At 34.8% G+C, this 23,041-nt stretch overlaps 1 protein-coding gene across 1 annotated transcript in view; it reads left to right on the forward strand.

Annotated features, from left to right (window-relative positions):
- Nucleotides 1-9,310: 9,310 nt before the first annotated feature.
- Nucleotides 9,311-23,041, forward strand: part of LOC131595967 (rust resistance kinase Lr10-like) — a 14,754-nt gene continuing 1,023 nt past the window's right edge. The window contains exons 1-3 of the mRNA XM_058868508.1: nt 9,311-10,112; nt 10,597-10,659; nt 19,907-23,041. The exon at nt 19,907-23,041 is cut by the window's right edge and continues 1,023 nt beyond it. Of these exons, the coding sequence (XP_058724491.1) occupies nt 9,359-10,112; nt 10,597-10,659; nt 19,907-21,054 (1,965 nt within the window). The 5' untranslated portion in view covers nt 9,311-9,358 and the 3' untranslated portion in view covers nt 21,055-23,041. The remainder of the gene's footprint in view (nt 10,113-10,596; nt 10,660-19,906) is intronic.

Consider the following 23,041-nt stretch of genomic DNA (forward strand, 5'->3'; position numbering starts at 1 on the left):
CTTAATATATTACTAATGTTTGCAGTGAAAATTAATAATTAGAAAAGGAAGGATAGACGTTATTTGAAGTCAACCTCACAAGTCAACTAGGTAGCTTCCGCGACACTGCGTTTGTCTTTGTTGTAAATTGGAAAGAACTATTATGGTGTAGATATGACAAAGTTTAGTGGTCCACTTTGAAAATGAGTACATGCTTCAAAGTTCAAATACCACTTACGTCGCCTCTAAGAAGCAGTGTTTTAAAAACCGGATCGGACCGGCCGGTCGGACCGGGAACCGGCCAGGTAACCGGTCTGGTTCAATAGTCAGATCGGGTATGCCATCAAACCGGTGGAAACCGGTGAAAACCGGGAAAACCGGAAAAACCGGAAAACCGGCGGTTTAATTGTTTTTTTTTTTTAACATTTCTTTTAAACTTTTTTTTTTAATTTTTTTTAAATATATTTAGTAGTGTATTACTTAAATAGCATTCTCACATAGTTTTTTTTCGTTAGTGACAAATTAAAAACTTTATTGTCTATTTGTTATCTTTGCTAATAAATTTTCTTAAATAGCATAAACATATTGAATTTTATTTGATTTTCTTTTTAGGAGGATCCTATTTTGAATTAAATTTGGAGTTATTTTGTTATAAACTATTAATTAGATTATGTTGTAATTAGACTTTGTTTGCAATTAGACTTTGTAATTTTTTACTATTTTGTTATGTGTGATACATTTGTTTAAAATTTGAATTTAAGTTATGAAATTGTGAATTTATGATATGATATTTTTAAAAAATTTAAAAGCTAGTTATATTTTTTTAGAGACTGAATCATCCGGTTCGACCGGTTTTATACCTATATAATGACAGGTCTATTCAACCGAGTTATCCGGTTTAATCCGGTTTGGTCGTGCGGTTCGACCAGTGACCCAGTGGTTCGACCGATAAACCAGTGACCCAGTACTCTCACCGGTTCGATGACCGGTCCGGTTTTTAAAACACTGCTAAGAAGTGAACTTCACGGTACTACTAATTACTAGCGGGTCCGGCCCGTTGGGCATGTCCGTTTTAGACGCACTTTTGTGCGGGGCGAGCTAAAGTTTTAGGCCCTGATCAGTGCATTTTGATGCACATTCCTCTACGGTTGTACTTATACATTTCCATGGTTTGCTTGTCTTATTTTTGTATTTTATAATGTTTTTATATTTTAATTTATTTTTATTGTTATTTGATTTTCGTATTTAATTTTCAGCTTTAACAGTCTGCACGGAAACGGTCATAACTGGAGTTCCAGGAGTCCGATTGAGGCGTTCTAATAATCGACGGAAAGCTAAGAGAAAGAGCTACAATTCTTATGTTGGAGTCGAAGTCAGAATCGGACTGTAGAAGAGCCAGAAAATTCGTTGAAGTTGCAGCACTAGTTATAGTTAAGTTTCGGGTCAATTAGTTTTGGGCCTGGGTCGTCTGTTTGACCCAGCTGGATTGTAAAACGGGTTGTGCTATTGTCCCTTAGGTTAGCAGCCGAGGTACAGTAGCAACCATCTTCCATTCACGAAATTTTCCAAGCTTTTGACGATCCTGTAATGGAGAACTAATCCGAAGGGCTAATCTGCCGAATTCGAATTCCACAAAACTTTGAGGTTATTATTACTTTCAATTTAATTCAGTTCCTTTCCAATTTGTTATATGATTTCGTTTGCTTAATTCGTTCTTATAGAATATATTGGATTTAATTCGATTGATGCATGTTCCTTACTTTAATCGCGTTTAAACTTAGCTTATTCGTTAATTCGCGCTATCGATAACCGTTTGCTTAATTCGGTGAACCGTTTGCTTAATTCGGTGATTAGGAACATAACTCGTGTAGTATTGTCGACGCTTGTTTCATCAAAATTGCAATCGAATAGGAATTGGTACCGCTTAGGGAATTGAAATTGTAATAATCAATGATAAGTTGGAAGTAGAACCGGTAGATTAACCTGTTATAATCACTTATTTCATAACAGCTTATTTCAATAATCACTTATTTTGACTTTTGTCAATTCGATTCTAAACCAACCAAAACCCCCATTAATCGTTTCAGTAATTAGTTAATAAGAATAAGAATCCTTGAGAGACGATATTCGAGTCACTTGTCGCTATCTACGGTTTTTTTCAAAACTACTCGTTTTTGATCCGCGCGCGACAGCGGATCAAATTGGCGCCGTTGCCGGGGATTCTTGTTATTATTAATTTATTTTAGAGTCTTAGGTTTAGTGTTCGTGCGTTTAGGCCGTAGTTTCCTCACGGTTTAGGTCAGTCCGCGTTTAGAGTCGAAAAAGCCAGTTTTTACAAAAATTGTATTCGATTGTAAAACTTTTTTGCCTACTGGAAGTAGAAAAATCGTGCGATCAATACTCCCTTACTCTAGAAGAGTAAGGGAATTCGACCCAAAATTGCCAAATTCATCGTTTTTCTATTTTTAATGAATTTTTTACTGTTTTCATAGAGTCGAAAAAATCCAAAAAAATTTCCATAATTCTTATTTTGTCTAATTAGATGAAATTTTGTGTTTTTATATTTTTCTGAACTTATTTTAATCGTTTTCCTTCTTTCTATTTGTTTCTGCCTGTTTGGGACATAATTGGTATTTCTGTGTTTGTTGATAACATGACTGAACAAAGAACTTTGACGCAGTTGGCTGTCCCTAATGTGAACTATAATGGTTTATATATTGACTATCCTGCGGCTGATGCACCTTTTGAATTGGAATATGGTTTAACACATTTGTTGCCTAGGTTTAATGGTTTTGCAGGTGAGGATCCGCATAAGCATTTGAATGAATTTCAGGTTGTGTGCTATGCACCTTCCGAACCTTCACTAGAGGATATTATCAAACAAATGGCTGCAAATAATCTTCAGTATCAACAACAAATAGATTCTACTCTTCAAACTTTACAAACACAAATTGGACAGCTTGCCACTTTGGTGAATGTCATGCAGCAAGCTCAAGGATCAAACCAACAATCCTTGGAAGAGCATTCTATTTTTCAAATAGAGTTGCCTTCTGAAACTGTTGATAATACTTTTACTGATTTGTTTGCAGATGATTTTCCATCATTGTCTGGTTTTGATGATGTTTACTCTTGTGATGTTTGTACTAACACTAAAATTTGCTCTGTTTGTGCTGAAATTGAGGTTGCCTTGCAAGTTGATATTCTTACTACAGATGAGGTTGCAAATGAAGTTGTTCATGTAGATGAAGCTCTCGACACCCCGGCTGCCCGGATCAAACCATCCATTGAACAACCACCTTCCCGGGAGCTGAAACCAATTCCTCAAAATCTTAAATTTACTTATTTAGAGATGAATGAAAAACTTCCGGTTATAATTTCTTCTAAACTTTATTTTGATCAAGAAAGTAAGTTTTTGCAGGTTTTGAAGAAGCATAACAAAGGAATTGGATGGACCTTGGATGACATTTATGATATTAGTTCGTCCATGTGTGTGCATAGGATCTCACTTGAACATGCAGCAAAAGTAGCGAGGCAGCCCCATAACCTTTGGTTCCTTGATGTTGTGAAAGATGAGAGCACCTTCACGTGCCCATTTGACACTTTTACTTTTAGAAGAACATTCTTTGATCCTGGAATAAAAGGCGAAGGAGCTAAACCACTTTTTAAGGACGATGAGAATTATCGAAAGCTACTCCATGAGAGCCCCACTTTGGAAGAAGAGAATATAGAAGATCTCTCTTTGGGAAAGGCAGCTTATGTGATCACTTATCCTCCTTGACTACTCGGGTGTGTTCTTTCCTTTCTCTCACTCTTATTTTATATTAATGTTCTTTCATTGAGGACAATGTATGTCTTAAGTGTGGGGGAGAGAATCATTTATTTGTTTTGTTTTCTTTCAATTTTTTTGTTTTGTTTTTGTTTTAATTTCAACCAATAAAAAAATGCATCTTCTTGAAAGTTTTAGGCTATAGACTGATTTGAGTCGAGTTTGCGGAGACGTGGGAAAAATTCACAAGATCGGTATCGTTCTAACACCGTACGTCTCCTGCATATGGAAATCGATTTGAATTTTTTATTACGTTTTAGCCTTAAATTCTCATTCTCTGACAGCTCTTGAGTAGTTTATTTCAGCAGTCGGCACCATCTCTCACACACTTTACGCAGGGAAGCCGATGAATATAAGTGAATGTTCCGAAAAGAAAAAAAAGAAAAGAAAAAGGTAATACACCTTCTAAGTTTGGTGATCCTCATCCGGTCACTTAACCCAACGGTTGTGTAATCTTAAAAAAAAAAAAAGTTTTCAAAACTCTTTGTTAGTTGGTTCAGCGGTTTCTGGTGCTGAACTTGGTAGGGAGGATTACAGTCCGATCCCCCGCAACTACATCTGAGTAAGCAAAGGGTTATGCCACGCAAGTACCGGAACCCCGTGCAAAAGGATCATAGTCACTAACCGGTCGTCCTGCTATAATTGTGTGGAGATAACGGGCTTAATGTGATTGCGCCTGAATGAAAAAGAGCAAAAAGGATGAGTAAGTTAGGCTATGGTATAATAATATGATTTGAATTGGTTTGTGTATTTAGGAGGCTTATGTCTGCATATCTGTGGTTAGTGTTCTTACGATATCCTTAGTGTGCAAGATTAGTACCTGTCGATGCAAACTTACCCAAAGAAGATTTGTAGCCTAGGATGAATAACTGTTGATGTATTTGTGCTTTCTTTGTTTTGTTTTTCATTTTGCTCGGAGTGCAAAAGTTCAAGTGTGGGGGAATTTGATCAGTGCATTTTGATGCACATTCCTCTACGGTTGTACTTATACATTTCCATGGTTTGCTTGTCTTATTTTTGTATTTTATAATGTTTTTATATTTTAATTTATTTTTATTGTTATTTGATTTTCGTATTTAATTTTCAGCTTTAACAGTCTGCACGGAAACGGTCATAACTGGAGTTTCAGAAGTCCGATTGAGGCGTTCTAATAATCGACGGAAAGCTAAGAGAAAGAGCTACAATTCTTATGTTGGAGTCGAAGTCAGAATCGGACTGTAGAAGAGCCAGAAAATTCGTTGAAGTTGCAGCACTAGTTATAGTTAAGTTTCGGGTCAATTAGTTTTGGGCCTGGGTCGTCTGTTTGACCCAGCTGGATTGTAAAACGGGTTGTGCTATTGTCCCTTAGGTTAGCAGCCGAGGTACAGTAGCAACCATCTTCCATTCACGAAAATTTCCAAGCTTTTGACGATCCTGTAATGGAGAACTAATCCGAAGGGCTAATCTGCCGAATTCGAATTCCACAAAACTTTGAGGTTATTATTACTTTCAATTTAATTCAGTTCCTTTCCAATTTGTTATATGATTTCGTTTGCTTAATTCGTTCTTATAGAATATATTGGATTTAATTCGATTGATGCATGTTCCTTACTTTAATCGCGTTTAAACTTAGCTTATTCGTTAATTCGCGCTATCGATAACCGTTTGCTTAATTCGGTGAACCGTTTGCTTAATTCGGTGATTAGGAACATAACTCGTGTAGTATTGTCGACGCTTGTTTCATCAAAATTGCAATCGAATAGGAATTGGTACCGCTTAGGGAATTGAAATTGTAATAATCAATGATAAGTTGGAAGTAGAACCGGTAGATTAACCTGTTATAATCACTTATTTCATAACAGCTTATTTCAATAATCACTTATTTTGACTTTTGTCAATTCGATTCTAAACCAACCAAAATCCCCATTAATCGTTTCAGTAATTAGTTAATAAGAATAAGAATCCTTGAGAGACGATATTCGAGTCACTTGTCGCTATCTACGGTTTTTTTCAAAACTACTCGTTTTTGATCCGCGCGCGACAGCGGATCAGGCCCTCACCCTCTAATATGACCGTTCTGTTCCGCCCCATTTATTATGCGGGCTTTTGCGGACACGTGTATTAACATAAATTTTGTATTTTTAGGCTTAAAAAATGCAGTGCTCATGGGCTTAACCCGCCCCGCCCTCACTTTTTTGTGGGACGGACCAAAGTTTTAGGTCCCCGCCCTCAATTAAGACCGTCCCGCCCTGCCCTATTTTCTTGCAGACTTTTGCGGGGCGGACATGCTCGTTTGCCACCCTATTGATTACTATATCTAAATTAAGTATTTAAAATAAGGGTTAATAATATGTGTTGAAGTATGCCTTAAAGCCTTTGTTGATAAAGAGAAATAAATTATATTTTGAGATTGTCTGAAATCAGAAAGTCGAAAAGTAATCTAGTTCGGACGAGTTACGAGTATCGGGTTCGGTCGGTTCGGTTCATTGATCCATTCATTAATGTTAGAATATTTTATATTAATTTGGAGATCATATAAATTAATATAAAAAGATATTATAAGATATTTATAATATTCTAAGATATATATTTATGATATTCTAAAAGATATTATAAGATATTTATTTATAATACTCTAGACATTATAAGATATTCATAATATTTAACAGATATTATAAGATTATAATCTTTTAACTCTAACAATTAAGGAGATGTGTTTTGGGATTTGTTGGATTTTGGCTATTATAAATATGTATCTCTTCTATTATTACAGTGTGACAATCTTAGAGCTTATAACAACAAGGGAGAATAAGGGTTTAGGGAATTCCAAGGGAAAACTTAGAAAGACAAAAGTTTTTGGAAAACCTTTGGAGTTGTCTAAGGGGATTAAGAAATACTTCTAAACACTTTGAGTTTGAGTGATTCTTAAATTGAGAGTTGGAGAGGTTGAGAAACACTTGATTAGAAAATAGGGTTTGTTCTTTGGGAGCTGTGAAAGCTATTTTCTTGTAACTCATTTGTAATCTCTTGTAACAACTTTCTGAGTATAGTGAATTGGAGAGCTGCTCTCTCCCCTAGAGTAGATCGTTTGATCGAATTGGATGAATAAAACTTCGTCTTTTTCTTACCTTATTCTGTTATATTATTTGTGTACGAATTATTATTATTGTAGACCATTTATTTTGGTTGCTACTTTTCTTTGTCTCATTAACAACAAGATTCACAACAATATGCTTTATTCCTGTAATATTTGTGAATTCTGATTCACTCTTTTTAAAGAATAATTTAGATTATAATATTGTAATACTGTTATTATTAGAAAATTGAATTGAAATGAAGGAGTGAATGAAATACATCGATTTTCATTAGATTGGCAAAGTGAATTACAAGTTATATATACATCATCGCATACCATTAGGTAGTTATAAAAAAATAACTAAAATAACTAAACCCTAACACATGTGCATGGAAAAAACTAAGAAGCTTCAGAAGAAAGTAACAACACAACATGCATTAACGCATGTATGCATTCTCTTCTATTCTTGTTAGCCCTCCACAAGCTGGTGGGTGTAAGATATTCACCAATCCAAGCTTGATGATGATGGCATGGAAATGTCTAGGATTAGAAGCTTTGGTGAAGACATGTGCAACTTGCAAAGCAGAAGCAACAAGAAGCAATCTCATCAATCCTTCTTGTACTTTCAACCTCACAATGTAGCAAATACCAAAATGCCCCGTTCTCTCATGGAACATAGGATTGGCATTTATGTGCACCGCGCTTTGACTATCACAATAGAGCACAACTTGTCTAGTGCATTATTGACTAAGATCGCATAAAAGAAAGCTGATCCATTTTAATTCTCTGGTTGCTGCAGCAAGGGCCCTGTATTCAGCCTCAACAGAAGAGCATGAGACATATTGTTTTGTTTCTTAGACTTCCACGAAATGAGTGAATGTCCAAGGAAGAAGCAATATCTAGAGACGAATCTCCTAGTATCATGGCAGCCTCCCCGGTGAGCGTCACTGAATCCTTGCACTTGAAGTGCTGAATTTCGAGGAAAAATGAGTCCACAAATAGGTGTATTTTTTAGACACCTCAAAACTCAAGGTTTCTTTGTAATGATTGACATTAGGTGCAAACATGTAATGACTTAACTGCTGTATATATAACATGAGCAATATCAGGTCTGGTATTAGTTAAGGAGATGAGTTTACCTATAAGTCTTCTATATGGTCCAACATCTTCCAATGGAGAGCTATCATCACTCATGAACTTGATGGCTGAATCAAGAGGGATGCTTGCAAATTTATAGTTGCTTATGCTTGAAGTCCAAAGAAATTCAAGGCAATATTTCCTCTGACGATTGGAAATACCTTTTTTAGAGTGTGCCACTTCTTACCCTAGGAAGAATTTCAACTCTCCCAGATTTTTAATGCAGAATTTTAAATTCATAGCCTTCTTGAGTGAATCAAATTCTGTCATGTTTGGTCCACCTAGTATTATGTCATCAACATATACCAGTAGGGCCAAGAAAGAATCAGTTGTGGACTTGATGAAGAGAGTATGATCTGCATGTGCTTGGATGAAACCATAGTCCAGAAGAAAGCAAGTAAGCTTGTCAAACCATTTCCTGCTAGCCTGTTTCAGGCCATAAAGTGATTTGGTCAGTCTACAAGCTTGGCCTGACTTTGGTGGATTAATTCCTTGAGGAACCTTCATGTATATTTTATTATATTCTTTGTTTGATATTTATTTTAATTTATGCATCAACAAAAAAAACAAAATATTATTTATTTATAAATTTTATTGCTTTTATTTGAAATGAGATTATTATATATTTATTTTAAATTTCATTTTAAATTTGTTGATGTTGATATGTATAAAATTAAAATAAAAAAAAGGAGTACATACACGCACTTGCTTATAAGATACAATTCATATTTATTTATCAAGTTATAAATATATTTTGACAATTAAAAACTTATTTTATGAAAATATATAAATTATTAAACATAATTATTATATTGACCTCTATATGTATGCTTCAATAAGGTTTTTGTAAAAAAACTAAATCAGCGGAATCAATCTAAACCATATTAATTTAGTTTAATTTTACTTTTAAAACAGAAAATCTCAATAATTCCCTTATCTCTAATTATAATGACATAAGAGCTTAGGTCAAGTGTATATATTGATTTGATGATATTCCAACATATGTGGTGCTAGTAACACCTATTTGTTCCAATAGTCAATCAACATTCATGCGAAACAAGACTTTGAAAAGTAAATCTTATACCGTGCCAAATGCTAGCTGTTTTTTAGAAAGGGATAATTTCTCTATCCATCTCAAAAAAAGTTGAGATCACAAGATACAATTTAATTTTAATATATTTATTTATTTATTAAATAATACAATTATTTGTTGTTTCTAAGACATTTTACACTGAATGTAATTCTACCTAACTTCTTGGGTTGGGTAGATAAGAATTCAATTTTTTTTTAAAATTTATATGTATGCTTCTCGTCCATTACAAAATTGTGAGTGTTTTCTATTTGCTATCAGAAAACCAAAAATGGCATCATCCATAACCCTTGTTATGGTGGCAGTGTTACTAATACTCATATTTCCTCACAACAAATCTTATGGCAGTGATGAACAACAACAGTTGTGTTCTCGAAGGTGCGGTGTCCATAACATCAGCTCTCCTTTCCGATTGAAAGACAGTCCAGAAAACTGCGGTGACACGAGATACAACCTATCATGTGAAGACAACAACCAATTGATTTTGTACAATGGATCATATGGAAGATACTATGTACAATCAATTAATTACAACAACTTCACTATCCGACTGTTGGATTTCAATCTTGTTTACTCTAATTATTCTCTCCCTCCTGATTATTCATTAGGACTCTATAACCTCAGTTACACCTTTCCCTACCTTGATTATTATCAATACAAAAATGGGAGTTATTATACATTGGCTAAATCAATATTATTTGTGAGCTGTCCAAATCATCGGATGGAATATTCGTATGTTGGTAACTGTATGAATATTAGTTCATACTCACAGTATGGGAATCCTTTCTATGTTGGTGCTTATAGCAAATCTATTTCAGAATTGGGGCTGGGAGACGGATGTCGTATAGAGTTTAAGTATGTCACATCTTGGGATTTACAAGATGGAAACAACAACAACACTTCTTGCACGGACTTCCGCCGTATGATGCTTTATGGATTTGAACTTTCTTGGCTCAACAGTCTTTGTAAACATGGATGGTTTTCACACCTCGATGAGAATAGCCATGTTATCTGTCATCGAGTCAGTAAGTTGCTCAAAAATACCCCACCATTTTCTTTTTTCCTAACATTTGATTTTGGAACCCACCATGCGTGAGTTTTCTCAAATATACAAACAGGAGTTTGATGACACCTATATTTTAATATAATTATATTTCTTTAAAAATATTTTATTTATTTATTTATTTATTTAGTTTTTAAAATTATAAATTTATTTATTATCAACTATAGTAATTTGAAATGCACTGCAAATATAGATGCAATTTTTGGACATAATCACTAAACTAGATAAAGGGACATTTAGTTTGCAATTTGGGGATATAAGACAATTATTATCTCGCGTGAATTGCAACTGTGTAATTTTGTTACTCCATTTTTTATTTTGGATTATTTGATTTTTCTGTTACTTAAAATTCAGTTTCTATAAATACCCTACTTAAGTGTTAGAGATATTCAATCTAGTTTGTCTTTTTTATGCTCACTCCTTTTTTTTTTTTTTATCACGTGTAGTGTATGTTCTTGCAGGATGGGTCATTACGCCTCGTTCTATTATGCTTTTATTTGTGTACACAGGTAAGGCCTCACATTATCTTTAAGTGCAAGACATCCCATGCAAAATATATATATATATATATATATATATATATATATATATATATATATATATATATATATATATATATATATATATATATATATATATATATATATGACATATCATATATCATATGAGAATGACATTTTTATGTGAGAATATGAGAATAAATCTGAACCATTACATTTTAAAATAAATAATGGAGATTAATTTTCAAAATACGTTAATATACAGCAGTCCTAGCTAGATACAATTTTCAAGAACATAAAATGTTGTTTTGGTTTTTGAAAAGATTGTTACGGAAGAAGTTATCGGCTGCGTCGCGGAACAATACGCTTCCTTTAAGAAGTTTCGCGGTACTGCCAAAATTATGCAAAACAGCTCTTAATAACTACGACGCCTCCATGATAAAACAGTCCGTTCAAAAAATATGATTACCACTTGCACTATGATGGATCGTTCGAAAAGATACACCTTCAAATGATATAACAATAAGTCGTAGTATCTGGAATTAATCCAGTCGAAAACAGAAAAAGAAAATATTTATATGAAGCAGAGTATGGAGAGAGAAGAGAGAATTCAAATGTGAATTATGGTGTGAGTTCCAAAAGAACTGAATAACTATATTTATAGGCAAATGATCCAACTGAGTGGAGTAAACACGTGGGAGAAAATCATGGGAGAGTGGAACCAACCCAGTCAAAACTATCCATTTTTTACTTGGTCAGCAAGTCACACGTATGACTCTTGGTGGACAAGCAAACCAGTCAAAAATTAGGTTTAAACTTGGTCTGAGTAAGACACGTCACCATTTCGTAATTAATTAATATTAAATAATAATTAATTTCCACTAATTCAGGTTCCAAAAAAATTAATTCATCTAGACCGGACCGAACCGAGCCGAGGCGAGCCGGCCGGCTAGACTGACGGCGGCGGCGCGTGCGTGTGTTGATGGCTTATGGGTGTGTACTCACTCCTTTACAAAATTGGAGTATCCCTTGGGGCCCAACCCACTTGTCAAAGTTGGAATATATATACTACTAATATTTATATTCCCTCCTATGTGGGACTAAAATGAATCCTTTCAAATTCATCTCCATATTAGTTCTTACTTATGCTCATTTATTGCCCATTTGATGTCAATAAATCATTCCAATTTCAACACCAAGTTAACATCATACCAATATTTCCAACAATCTCCCACTTGAATTTAAAAGGTGATTTTAGAAGTACATCAAACGTTTCTAAGATTGTGCATAAGTAAAGGTGTCTACAACTTGAACCTTTGCGTATCAAGTAGGATTTCGATTCGTTAAGAGTGACACTATTGTCTTGAACTCTATCTCAGACATCAGAGCCTCACACAACCTTTTCTTAAGGTGTATTCTTAATAGTCTGTGCTTTTAATGACCCTACACGTGTGTCCCGGTTTAGTGAAGGCTATAGGAATTCTGCCTCGAAATTTTGTAGGAACCGGTCTCAGTTCCACAATCACATAGCATGATCTCATTAAGAGTTTCTATTATCTCATCCTCTTATCGTTTCAGGATTCATGCTTTTCTTATTCACTCTAGCATGATCGCCTCATATTACTCACAACTTGTTATTACCCATTGAACCTATTTCTTAGGATCTCCAGTCATTTAGGTCGGGTTACCATCATGAGAAACTCATATTCCTATAGGCCTTAGTCCCATCTTATATGATGTATTATAAACTTTCTCTCTAGCTAATCCTTTCGCCAAAGGATCCGCTAAATTTTTATCAGTGCGTACATGATCAACTCTTACAACTCCTTTAGAGATACAGTCTCTAACAGTGCTGTGCTTTCTTCTAATTTGACGTCTTTTACAATTATAATAATGGTTCTCGATTTTTGGAATAGTCGCGGTACTATCGCAGTGGATCAACACAGCTGGCATAAGTTTTTCTTATAAGGGAATCTCAGCTAGCAGGCATCTTAAACAACTTGCTTCTTCACTAGCATTTGCTAATGCTATCATTTCAGACTCCATTGTGGACTGAGCCAGGATAGTCTGTTTCTTTGATTTCCAAGATACAACTCCTTCAGCTATGTTGAATACATAGCTACTAGTAGCTTTAGAATCATCTGATAATACAAACCGAGGTTCATTGTCTTTTTAAGGTACCACATGACTCGCTCAATAGCTTGTCAATGCTCATTACTCGGTCTACTCGTAAACCTGCACAACAATCCTACAATATATGCAATGTCCGGTCTAGTACAATCAGTGACATACCTAAGATTGCCAATGATGCTTGCATATTCTGTCTGTCTAACACTTTCACGAGTGTTCTTAAACATTTTCATGCTTGGATCGTATGATGTGCTTGTTGGTTTACAATCAAAGTAATTATATTTATTTAAGATCTTTTCCACTTAATGTGATTGATCCAAAGAAATTCCTTGTTCAAATCTTGTGATCTTGATATCAAGAATCACACTCGCTTCTCCGAGGTCTTTTATATCAAAGTTGTTGCACAACAATGATTTCATAGCATTAACGGCCTGAATGTTTGATCCAAATATGAGTAGATCGTCTACATATAGACATATGATAGTGCAGATGCGATTCTCAGATTTGTATTAAACACATTTGTCACTTTCATTCACTTTGTACCCATTCGATATCATTAAGTTATCAAAATTTTCACGCCATTTCTTAGGAGCTTGTTTTAGTCCATACAGAGACTTATATAACTTACATACCTTGTTTTCTAGTCCATGGATCACAAAACCTTCCGGTTGTTCCATATATATTTCTTCTTCTAAGTCACTGTTTAAAAAAGCTGTTTTAACATCCATTTGGTGTACTATTAAGTTATAAATTGCAGCAATTGAAATAATTACCATAATGGATGTAATTCTAGTGACTGGAGAAAAGGTGTCGAAGAAATCTATATTTTCTCTTTGTCTAAAACCCTTGGCTACAAGGCGAGCCTTGTATTTATCAATAGTTCCATTAGGTTTTAGGTTCTTTTTCAAAACACATTTACAACCGATTGGTTTCCAACCAGGAGGCAAGTCTACTAGGTGTCAGGTCTTGTTAGGCTTTAGAGAATCTATCTCATCATTGATAGCTTCTTGCCATAAATCTGCATCCAGAGATGACAGTGCTTCTTAAATATTTATTGGATCTTGCTCTACATTATAAGCTGCATAATCGGGCGCATAGTCTTTAGCAATTCTTACTCTTTTACTTCTTCGAAGTTCGATTTCTATATTGTCGTTGCTTTCTGTACTTCTTATCACATGAATGTGACTCGATTGGGTGCCCCCACTATTTCTCGATTTGAAAGGAAATTTGTCTTCATAGAATTCAACATCATTAGATTCTATGATCACTTTTTCATTTAGGTCATAAAACCTGTAAGCTTTACTGTTTGATACATACCCAATTAATACACATTCATAGGCTTTACTAGCGAGTTTAACTCGTTTCGGATTTGGAATCCTGACATAAGCCAGACAGCCCCAAATTCTCAAATAATACAAGTTTGGTTGTCTTTTCTTTAATATCTCACAAGGTGAGATCTTACATTTTGACTTGGGAATTCTTTTTAGGACATAACAAACAATCAATAAAATTTCCTCCACCAGTGAGATGCAGCACCAAAATTCATCATAATTGCAACAACAAGTTCAGTAAGAGTTCTATTCTTTCTTTCTGCTTTATCATTCATTTCAGGAGAGTATGGAGTCGTGGTTTCATGTATAATTCTATGTTTAATATAAAAATCATTGAATAACCCAGAATCGTATTCAGTCCCCCTATCACTACGGAGTCTCTTAGTCTTCTTACTAAATTGATTCTCAACTTCAGTTATATACATCTTAAACATGTCAAGCGCTTCACTTTTATTCTTCATTAAGTATACATAAGTATAATAAGAGCAATTGTCAATAAAAGGGATAAAATAACATTTACTATTTCTAATTAGAGTTCCATCTAATTCACATATATCAGAGTGTATGAGATCTAGGGGATACGACTCTTTAATAATCGATTTATGTGAAGTCTTAGTTATATTAGCTTGACTACAATATTCACATTTATTTGAATCATTGACATTTAATTTAGGGATTATGCCTAAGTTGCTTGCATTAGAAATAACTCGCTTATTAACGTGACAAAGTCTAACATGCCAAATATTCAAATCACACAAAGATATACAAATCTGCCCCTGTAGTTTAACTATACCCTGCATTATTTAAAAGAAAACCAGAAACAAGATTCTTCCTAATTTCGGGAACGTGCATGACGTCCTTCAAGATCAAAGTCTTTGCTGAGGTGAATTTTAGCTCAACATCTCCAATTCCAGCAACATTAGTGGTGTGAGCATCTCCCAACAACACTTTCTTATCTTCAGTATTAGTGTATGTCTTGAACATATCATGATCGTAGCAGAATGACAAGAGGCGCCAGTGTCTATCCGCCAACCCTAAACCTCCATCAACCATGTTGACTTCAGTGATCATAGAAACGAATGGCTCATTAGTCATGTTAACTTGAGCATTTGAGCCAGCAACAGGTTTAGGCCTGCTCTTTCATTTTTTTGCCATATGACCCGGTTTCCCACAATTGTAGCAAGTGAAAACCAGAGCGTCATTTCTTTGAGGTGGTGGTTGCTGCCTAGAAAATATAGCAGACAGGGCCCTGAAGGGATTCCCATTCATAATTCAACTCACAACATTGCAGTTCGGATTCTTTAATTGTTTGCCTATAGGCTTCAGAATTGCACCGAATCTCTTTAGTTGTTAGAAACAACTAAGACTTCATCTTTCTGATCTTTTCTCCGAGCTTCCTCTTCAATTCGGAGGCAAGTAATCAAACTCTCGATTGAAAACTCTTTTGTTTTATGGCGAAGCACGTTTTTGAAATCTTTCTAACCAGGGGGCAGATTGTCAATAATAACAGCAATTTGAAATTGTTCATTGAGGGGCATACCTTATGTAATTCGGCTTTAAGCTTCCACCGAATTTTCATCCACCATCTCGTAGTTTAAGTAGGGGCTGATAACATATTTCTTTGCACCTGCTTCTTCTATATCATGGTTCTTATGCAGAGCTTCCCAAACCTGTTCAGAATGTAATTTTTGCATAGGTAGTCATACTCTTACCATAGGGCAATTTATTTCCGGACCTGTAAATTATCTGCTCTGGCTTTAGCTTTTTCACCAGAGTCTAATTCAGACGCTTTTGAAGTCCCGTCTGATTCAACAGTTGACTTACCATTAGTTAACTCGATTGATCCAGAAGGAGCAACAAGGATATCCTCAGTCAGAACATGGGAAACCTTTTTCAAATTTAAGAAAATTTCATCTTAGCTTGCCAACATTTGAAATTAGATCCCTCAAACTTAAATGGTTTGTCATTCACAGTAGCGGCCGCAGTATTACCGATAATTTCCTCAGTAGACATGGCAGTTACAGAAAACGTCTTAAAATTGTTGTTTTGGTTTTTGAAAAGATTGCCACGTAGGAAGTTATCGGCTAAGTCGCGGAACAATACGCTTTCTTTAAGACGTTTTGTGGTACTGCCAAAATTATGCAAAACGACTCTTAATAACCACGATGCCTCCATGATAAAATAGCCCGCTCAAAAATACGATTATCACTTGTATTTTGATGGATCGTTCAAAAAGATACACCTTCAGATGGTATAAAAACCACTTGTAGTATCTGGAATTAATCCATTCAAAAACAGAAAAAGAAAATATTTAGATGAAGTAGAGTAGGGAGAGAGAAGAGAGAATTCGAATGTGAATTCTGGATTGAGTTGCAAATGAACTGAAGAACTCTATTTATAGGCAAAGGATCTAACTGAGTGGAGTAAAAATGTGGGAGAAAATCATGGGAGAGTGGAACTGGCCCAGTCAAAACTAGTTGTTTTTTACTTGGTCAGCAAGTCACACATATGACTCTTGGTGGACAAGCAAACTAGTAAAAAATTAGGTTAAAACTTGGTCTGAGTAGGACACGTCACCATTTCTTAATTAATTAATATTAAATATTAATTAATTTTCTACTATTAAATATTATTATTTAATTTCCAACGAAGTAATTAATTAATTAATGATAATTAATTTTCACTAATTCAGGTTCCAAAAAAATTAACTCATCTAGCTCGGACTGGACCGAGTCGAGCTGACCGGACGACTACGGCGGCACACACGTGTGTGTCTTGATGGCATATGGATTTGTCCTCACTTCTTTACAAAATTGGGGTATCCCTTGGGGCCCAACCCACTTGTCCAAGTTGGAATATATATACACTACTAATATTTATATTTCCTCTTATGTAAAACTAAAATGAATCCTTTCAAATTCATCTCCATATTAGTTCTTACTTGTGCTCATTTATTGCCTATTTAATGTCTATAAATCATTTCAATTCCAACTCCAAGTTAACATCATATCAAAATTTCCAACCTAAAATACTATTGTATTCTAAATCCTCCATGATTAGAGACATGTGAAAAAATTAGCATCGTTCAAAGATTTCTAATATGATGAAACAACACAAGTTCAGATTATAGCTAGATATTTTATAATCATTTATAAATCATTCAACAATATAAAAACCCCAAAAAACAAAGAAATATCCTAATGAAGGACAAATGAAAACCGAAACAATCTAAAAATCATATACTACTGTTATCTCTTCTTTTCAACACAAGGTTTCAGAGTTTGGATATTAGAATCGATTTTAAGAAATAAGTCGATCTTCAAATCAAAATGGCCAGTCACGGCCATTTTTGTAATTTGTCCCGTCAAATGGAGAAAATGATTTTGGTCGAACTCTTAGTACTATAAAGATCAAAAGATATAAGTTTTTAACTGAGAGAATGTTTGAGGTTTCCAAGTGACAAAATAATTGCGTATAGTCGAATAAGGCTATAGTGGATAAGATCAGACTTTTTTTACACGTGTAAAGGTTACATAAATAAGCTTGCATGGATTTGGGAACGTGACAAAGTTAGCTAAGTCGACCGTTGTAGACGGTTAAATTAGAACTAGTATATAAGCAATGCTTGCTTATAGTTTTAAAGGTTCTGTGTTGAGAGAAACGAGAGATCTAACAATGTATAAGTTTGCGTTCCATCTAATGAATTAAGTTCTTTATTTTTCACTCATTTATTGCATTCAAGTTACTTTACTGTATTTAAAGTTCCATTTTACTATCTTTTTATAGTTTCGGCTTTAGTGTCAAAAGTTTTCAAACCTATAAATTTTTGCACGGTATATCCGATATCTTTTCGATTTTAACTCTTAAGTAAATTAAAACATGCATTTGTTTACAGAATTCTTAAGTAAACAAATTGGCACGCAAAGTGGGATCCATAGTGCGAAAGTTTCAGTTTTGCTTTCAAAAATTTGCATATAAGTTCTCCATTCATGAAACTTCTGAGTCTTAGTGCGCATGAGATTGAGGAGTGGTAGGATTTCCAAGGATTACACTAGTAGAACGAAAAGAAGATATACTAGATTGGTGAATTCAAGAAACAACAACAATGGAGAACAAACTTCTAATACTACATGGGAAGGCACAGTCGCTGCAAGTTCGACTAAAGCAATTGCCTCCACAGCCAGCACGACGACCATACCATCAACTGCACAAAATGAGGGAGAAATTCTCCCCATCAACAACACAGAGTCACCCTGTGACTCCTAAACCGACCGTGGTTAGTGATTTTAAGCCCTATATGTCAAGTTTCACAATGCACATGAATGGTCGTGAACAACCTTATGGTATGCCAACATCAGCAATGACAGGTTTGTATAGAAATGCGTCGATATTTGCTGACAATGCGGCGACTACATATTCGCCATTACAGGGATCGTGATCGGCCATAAACAATATTGGTTGAAACACCTAATCCTTGGGAATGAGATTCTCTTACCAAGCAATGCCAACTTTCACAATAAATTCTATAACTGTGTTGAGATAGCAAATGGATGAAAGTAACCATGATATGGTTAATTTGCTTAGCCGACAAATGGGTACGATATTTAACTCTTTGGTTCAAGACATGAATCATAATTATCAACAGTTAGCAAATTAGATGACTCGAATTGCTGACTCCTTTGGCGCCCCTCTGGCGCAAGTTTGACCAACCATACAACCCCTAGTGGCTAGGCCTATTCAAAATGAAGGAATAATCCTTGAGGAAAACACGATTAACTAGGGCCAACAATTTGTGCCCCATGTAGTTGAGCAACCGAGGCTTAGGGAAGTCGAACGCCCACCAGTTGTTATAGTTAATCGAAATCAGGATGCTGACCAAAGAGTGCCTTGAATTTGATCAAGATTATTGATTAGAGTTTCAATATGGTAGATAGCAACAATGTAGTTGATGGTTAAATTGGCATCACCACGGTTTAAAGTTAAGGTGAAGATTATTAAAGTTTGCCTTAAAACCTTTGTTGATGAAGAGAAAGAAAATATATTTCAAGATTGTCGAATATCAGGAAGCCGGAAATAGCAAGAATGTCCAATTTAGAGGGTTCACGGATTTCGAGTTTGACCGATTCGATTTGCGGATCCGTTATTTGTTAGAATATTGGATATATATTAATTTAAAAATAGTCTAAATTAATATAAATATATTATAAGATGTTTATAGTATTTTATTTTAATAATTAATGGATTGAGAAATACTATTAAGAGTTGGAGAGGTCGGGAAATACTTGGGAGGGAAAATAGAGATTTGTTCTTGGGCTTCTTTAGGGTTGTTCTTGGGAACTCCAAAGGCCGAAGACTATTTTCTTGAAACTCATCTGTAATCTCTTATAATAACTTTTCGAGTATAGTGAATTGAAGAGCTCCTCTCTCCTTCAAAGTAGATCTTTTGATCAAACTTGGTAAACAAACTTTTTGCCATTTTTTCCTTATTCTAATATATTTTCTGCTTATTAATTATTATTGCCGAAGACCATTTATTTTAGTTGATACGGTTTTTTGTCTCACATATTAAAGTATTTATTAAAATTGAACCTTGTCGTTATTCACAACATGAATAATTTGCAGCAAGAATATTTTCTACTTTAAAAAATAGGAGACACTAATAAATGGATATGTATTTACATATCTTTTAAGAGGAAAATATATATTTTTGTTGGTTTTTATTATCTTATCCTAACTAAATATCATTTTTAATTATGATTTATTTTTCAAAGTGTAATAGTTTCTTTTCTTTACAGTTGGAATGGTTGCTTTACTGAGCAGTGTTAAATTTGTGTTTGGAATACCATGTATAATTGTATTACTAGTCTACAGATGGCGCCTGAAACATTTATCCGTGTATGATAATGTTGAAGATTTTCTACATAGTGACAATAACATTACGCCTATAAGGTACTCTTATAAAGACATAAAAAATATGACAAAACAATTCAAGATAAAATTAGGCAATGGAGGTTATGGATCTGTTTTCAAAGGACAACTTCGAAGTGGTCGCCTTGTTGCAGTTAAATTATTGGACAAAGCCAAGACCAGTGGACAAGATTTTATCAATGAAGTTTCTACAATTGGTAGGATTCACCATGTTAATGTGGTTGAACTGATTGGTTTTTGTGTGGAGGGGTCAAAACGAGCTCTTATATATGAATTCATGCCAAATGGATCACTTGAAAAATACATATTTTCTACAACAAAAGAGAGTTATTCTTTGAGTTGCGAAAAATTGTATGCCATTTCTTTTGGAGTGGCTCGAGGCATTGAGTACTTACATAATGGATGCAATATGAAAATTCTCCACTTTGACATAAAGCCTCATAACATCCTTCTTGACGAGAATTTTAATCCAAAAGTTTCTGATTTTGGACTAGCTAGACTTTGTCCAACAGATAAAAGCATTGTGACATTAACTGCAGTAAGAGGAACCATTGGATATATGGCACCTGAATTGTTCTATCGGAATGTTGGCACAATATCTTACAAAGTTGATGTCTATAGTTTTGGGATGTTGTTAATGGAGATGGCAAGTAGAAGAAAGAACTTGAATGCATTGGCGGATCAATCTAGCCAAATATATTTTCCTTTTTGGATTTATGATCAGTTACATGATGGAAGGGAAGTAACAATTGAGAATGACACAGATCAAGAGATGAAATTGACAAAGAAAATGATGGTTGTGGCTTTGTGGTGTATACAGACAAAACCTGAGGACCGTCCTTCGATGAATAAAGTGTTGGAGATGCTTGAAGAAGAAGGTGAAGATATGCAAATTCCTAATAAGCCTTACTTTTGCCTACAGGATCAACCAGTTGCAGATGTTAAAGATGATGATATTGGCCGCTCATGGACTTCGTATGGTACAACAGTAAGTGATCCCAAGGAACCAACCTGATCTCCTTTTGTTTTCAAATCAATTACATGTTTATATGCATCTAGTTTGATGGTTCTAAGCATTGGATAAATATATATTAAAGGAATGTAATACCATATCTATGCAGGAATGTTCCAACTAATTAAGCATTTTGTCTTCTTGATTATTAAGGGATGATGACAGAAATGATTGTAATCACGTCTATGGATATCTTATTATGGATTAAGAATGCTTTTGAAATGTATTGAAAATGAAAAGTCCCTTGTTAAATAATATATATGATCACTAGATAAAGAAATCAACAAACAAAATTTTGTCATGATCTACCAATTCTACGGGGAGCTTAAAGCTAGATTGGACATTCATCAAATGGTTAATATGCAAGATATTTTGATAACACTTATGGACCAGATGCTGGAGAGAATGACATGTAAAGCCTTTTATGGTAGCAGGAATTGCTATGAATATGTACTTAACCCCTAGGTACATGGTTCGATTCCTGCGGAAGGCAAAAACAATATTTCCTGGGCAGCCGATAAGCGGATCTAGGGGGGATTATTGATTAAGCCGGTAACATGCTCGGTTGGCCGACACGGTTGATGCGTGCAGCGGATATCGGGGTGTTACATTAGCCGCCTCTGCCAAAATGTTTTAGGAAACTCCTTCTCTTGCAGCATGCATCTAACCATCCTCATCGTCGGTCTATTTCTCCTTCACTAACCCCATTTTGCTCTGAATTGTAAGGGTTGTGAGTTAAGGCTCAATTCCAACTTCTTCGCAAAATATATTAAAATTTGCTGACGTATACTATATCCCATTGTCAGATCTTAGACATTTAATCTTGCAGCCACTTTGAGTTTCCACCATTTTCTTGAACTCCATTAAAACTTTCCAGCCACTTCATGCTTTAATTTTAATAAAAAAATCCAGCATTTTCTTGTAAAATCATCTATGCAAGAAATGAAGTAGAAAGTAACTTGTAGTGACAGTGTTCTTTGAGGTCCTGTTAAATCAGTATGAATGAGCTATAATTATTGAGAAGCTCTCTAAGATGATTTGTGTAATGATTTTCCTATTTGTTTACCATTTTTACAAGAATTACAATTTGGCAAATTATCAAAAAGTACTGGTAAACCTCTTGACATGTCTCTTTTCTGCATGTTCAACATTCTTTCAAGATGGCAATGACCACGTCTCTTGTGCCCGAGTTCTATGGGACTGACTTGAGTGAAATAGACCGCCAACTCCTCTTGTTCTGGATCAAATGAGAAGCTTTTACCTCTCATCTTAACCCTTAGAACTTCCTAGCCAATAATGTCATGGGTAAGACAGTGTTGATGTTCAAAAGACACTTTAAATCCCTTTTTAATCAACTAACCTATTGTTAGCAAGTTTTGGTCAATGTCAGGTACATAAAGAATATCTGATATAATGTTGGTATATGAACACGTTGAAATTGAAATGGTTCCTTTTCCTTTTGTAGTAATATAGCCACCATTACCTATTCTAACCTTTGAGACATTAGTGGGCTTTAAATCCTTGAATAGAGTCTTGTCATATGTCATGTGGTTCGTAAAACCACTATCAATCAACCAACTAGAGAATTGCTCCTCGTCAAATAACATGTTGCAAAAAAATATAATCTTCTCCATCTTGCTCAATAACTTAGGCATTGGCTTCATGTTGCTGCTAAAATTTGCTTCTACAAATTACAGCTTCGTGTCCAAGCTGATTGCACCTACTTCATTTCACGTATGATCGTTTCCAACATTTGTATTTCGGGTGATCCAATTTTCCCCAATGTTGACAAGGTGATAACTTTTATTTTTACCCTTACCATTGTTTTTGTTTGGTTGTAAGCATAATTTTCTCAGCTTAATGGTTGGTTCTTGACATGCTTCTTTCTATTGATTTTCGCATGATGATGCTTAGCTTGTAAAACGCCTTCGACTGCACCATCATGTCTTATCAACCTTTGTTGCTCTTGGGACTACACAACACTTACAAG

Source organism: Vicia villosa, linkage group LG4 (assembly GCF_029867415.1).
Source record: "Vicia villosa cultivar HV-30 ecotype Madison, WI linkage group LG4, Vvil1.0, whole genome shotgun sequence".
Lineage (NCBI taxonomy): Eukaryota > Viridiplantae > Streptophyta > Magnoliopsida > Fabales > Fabaceae > Vicia > Vicia villosa.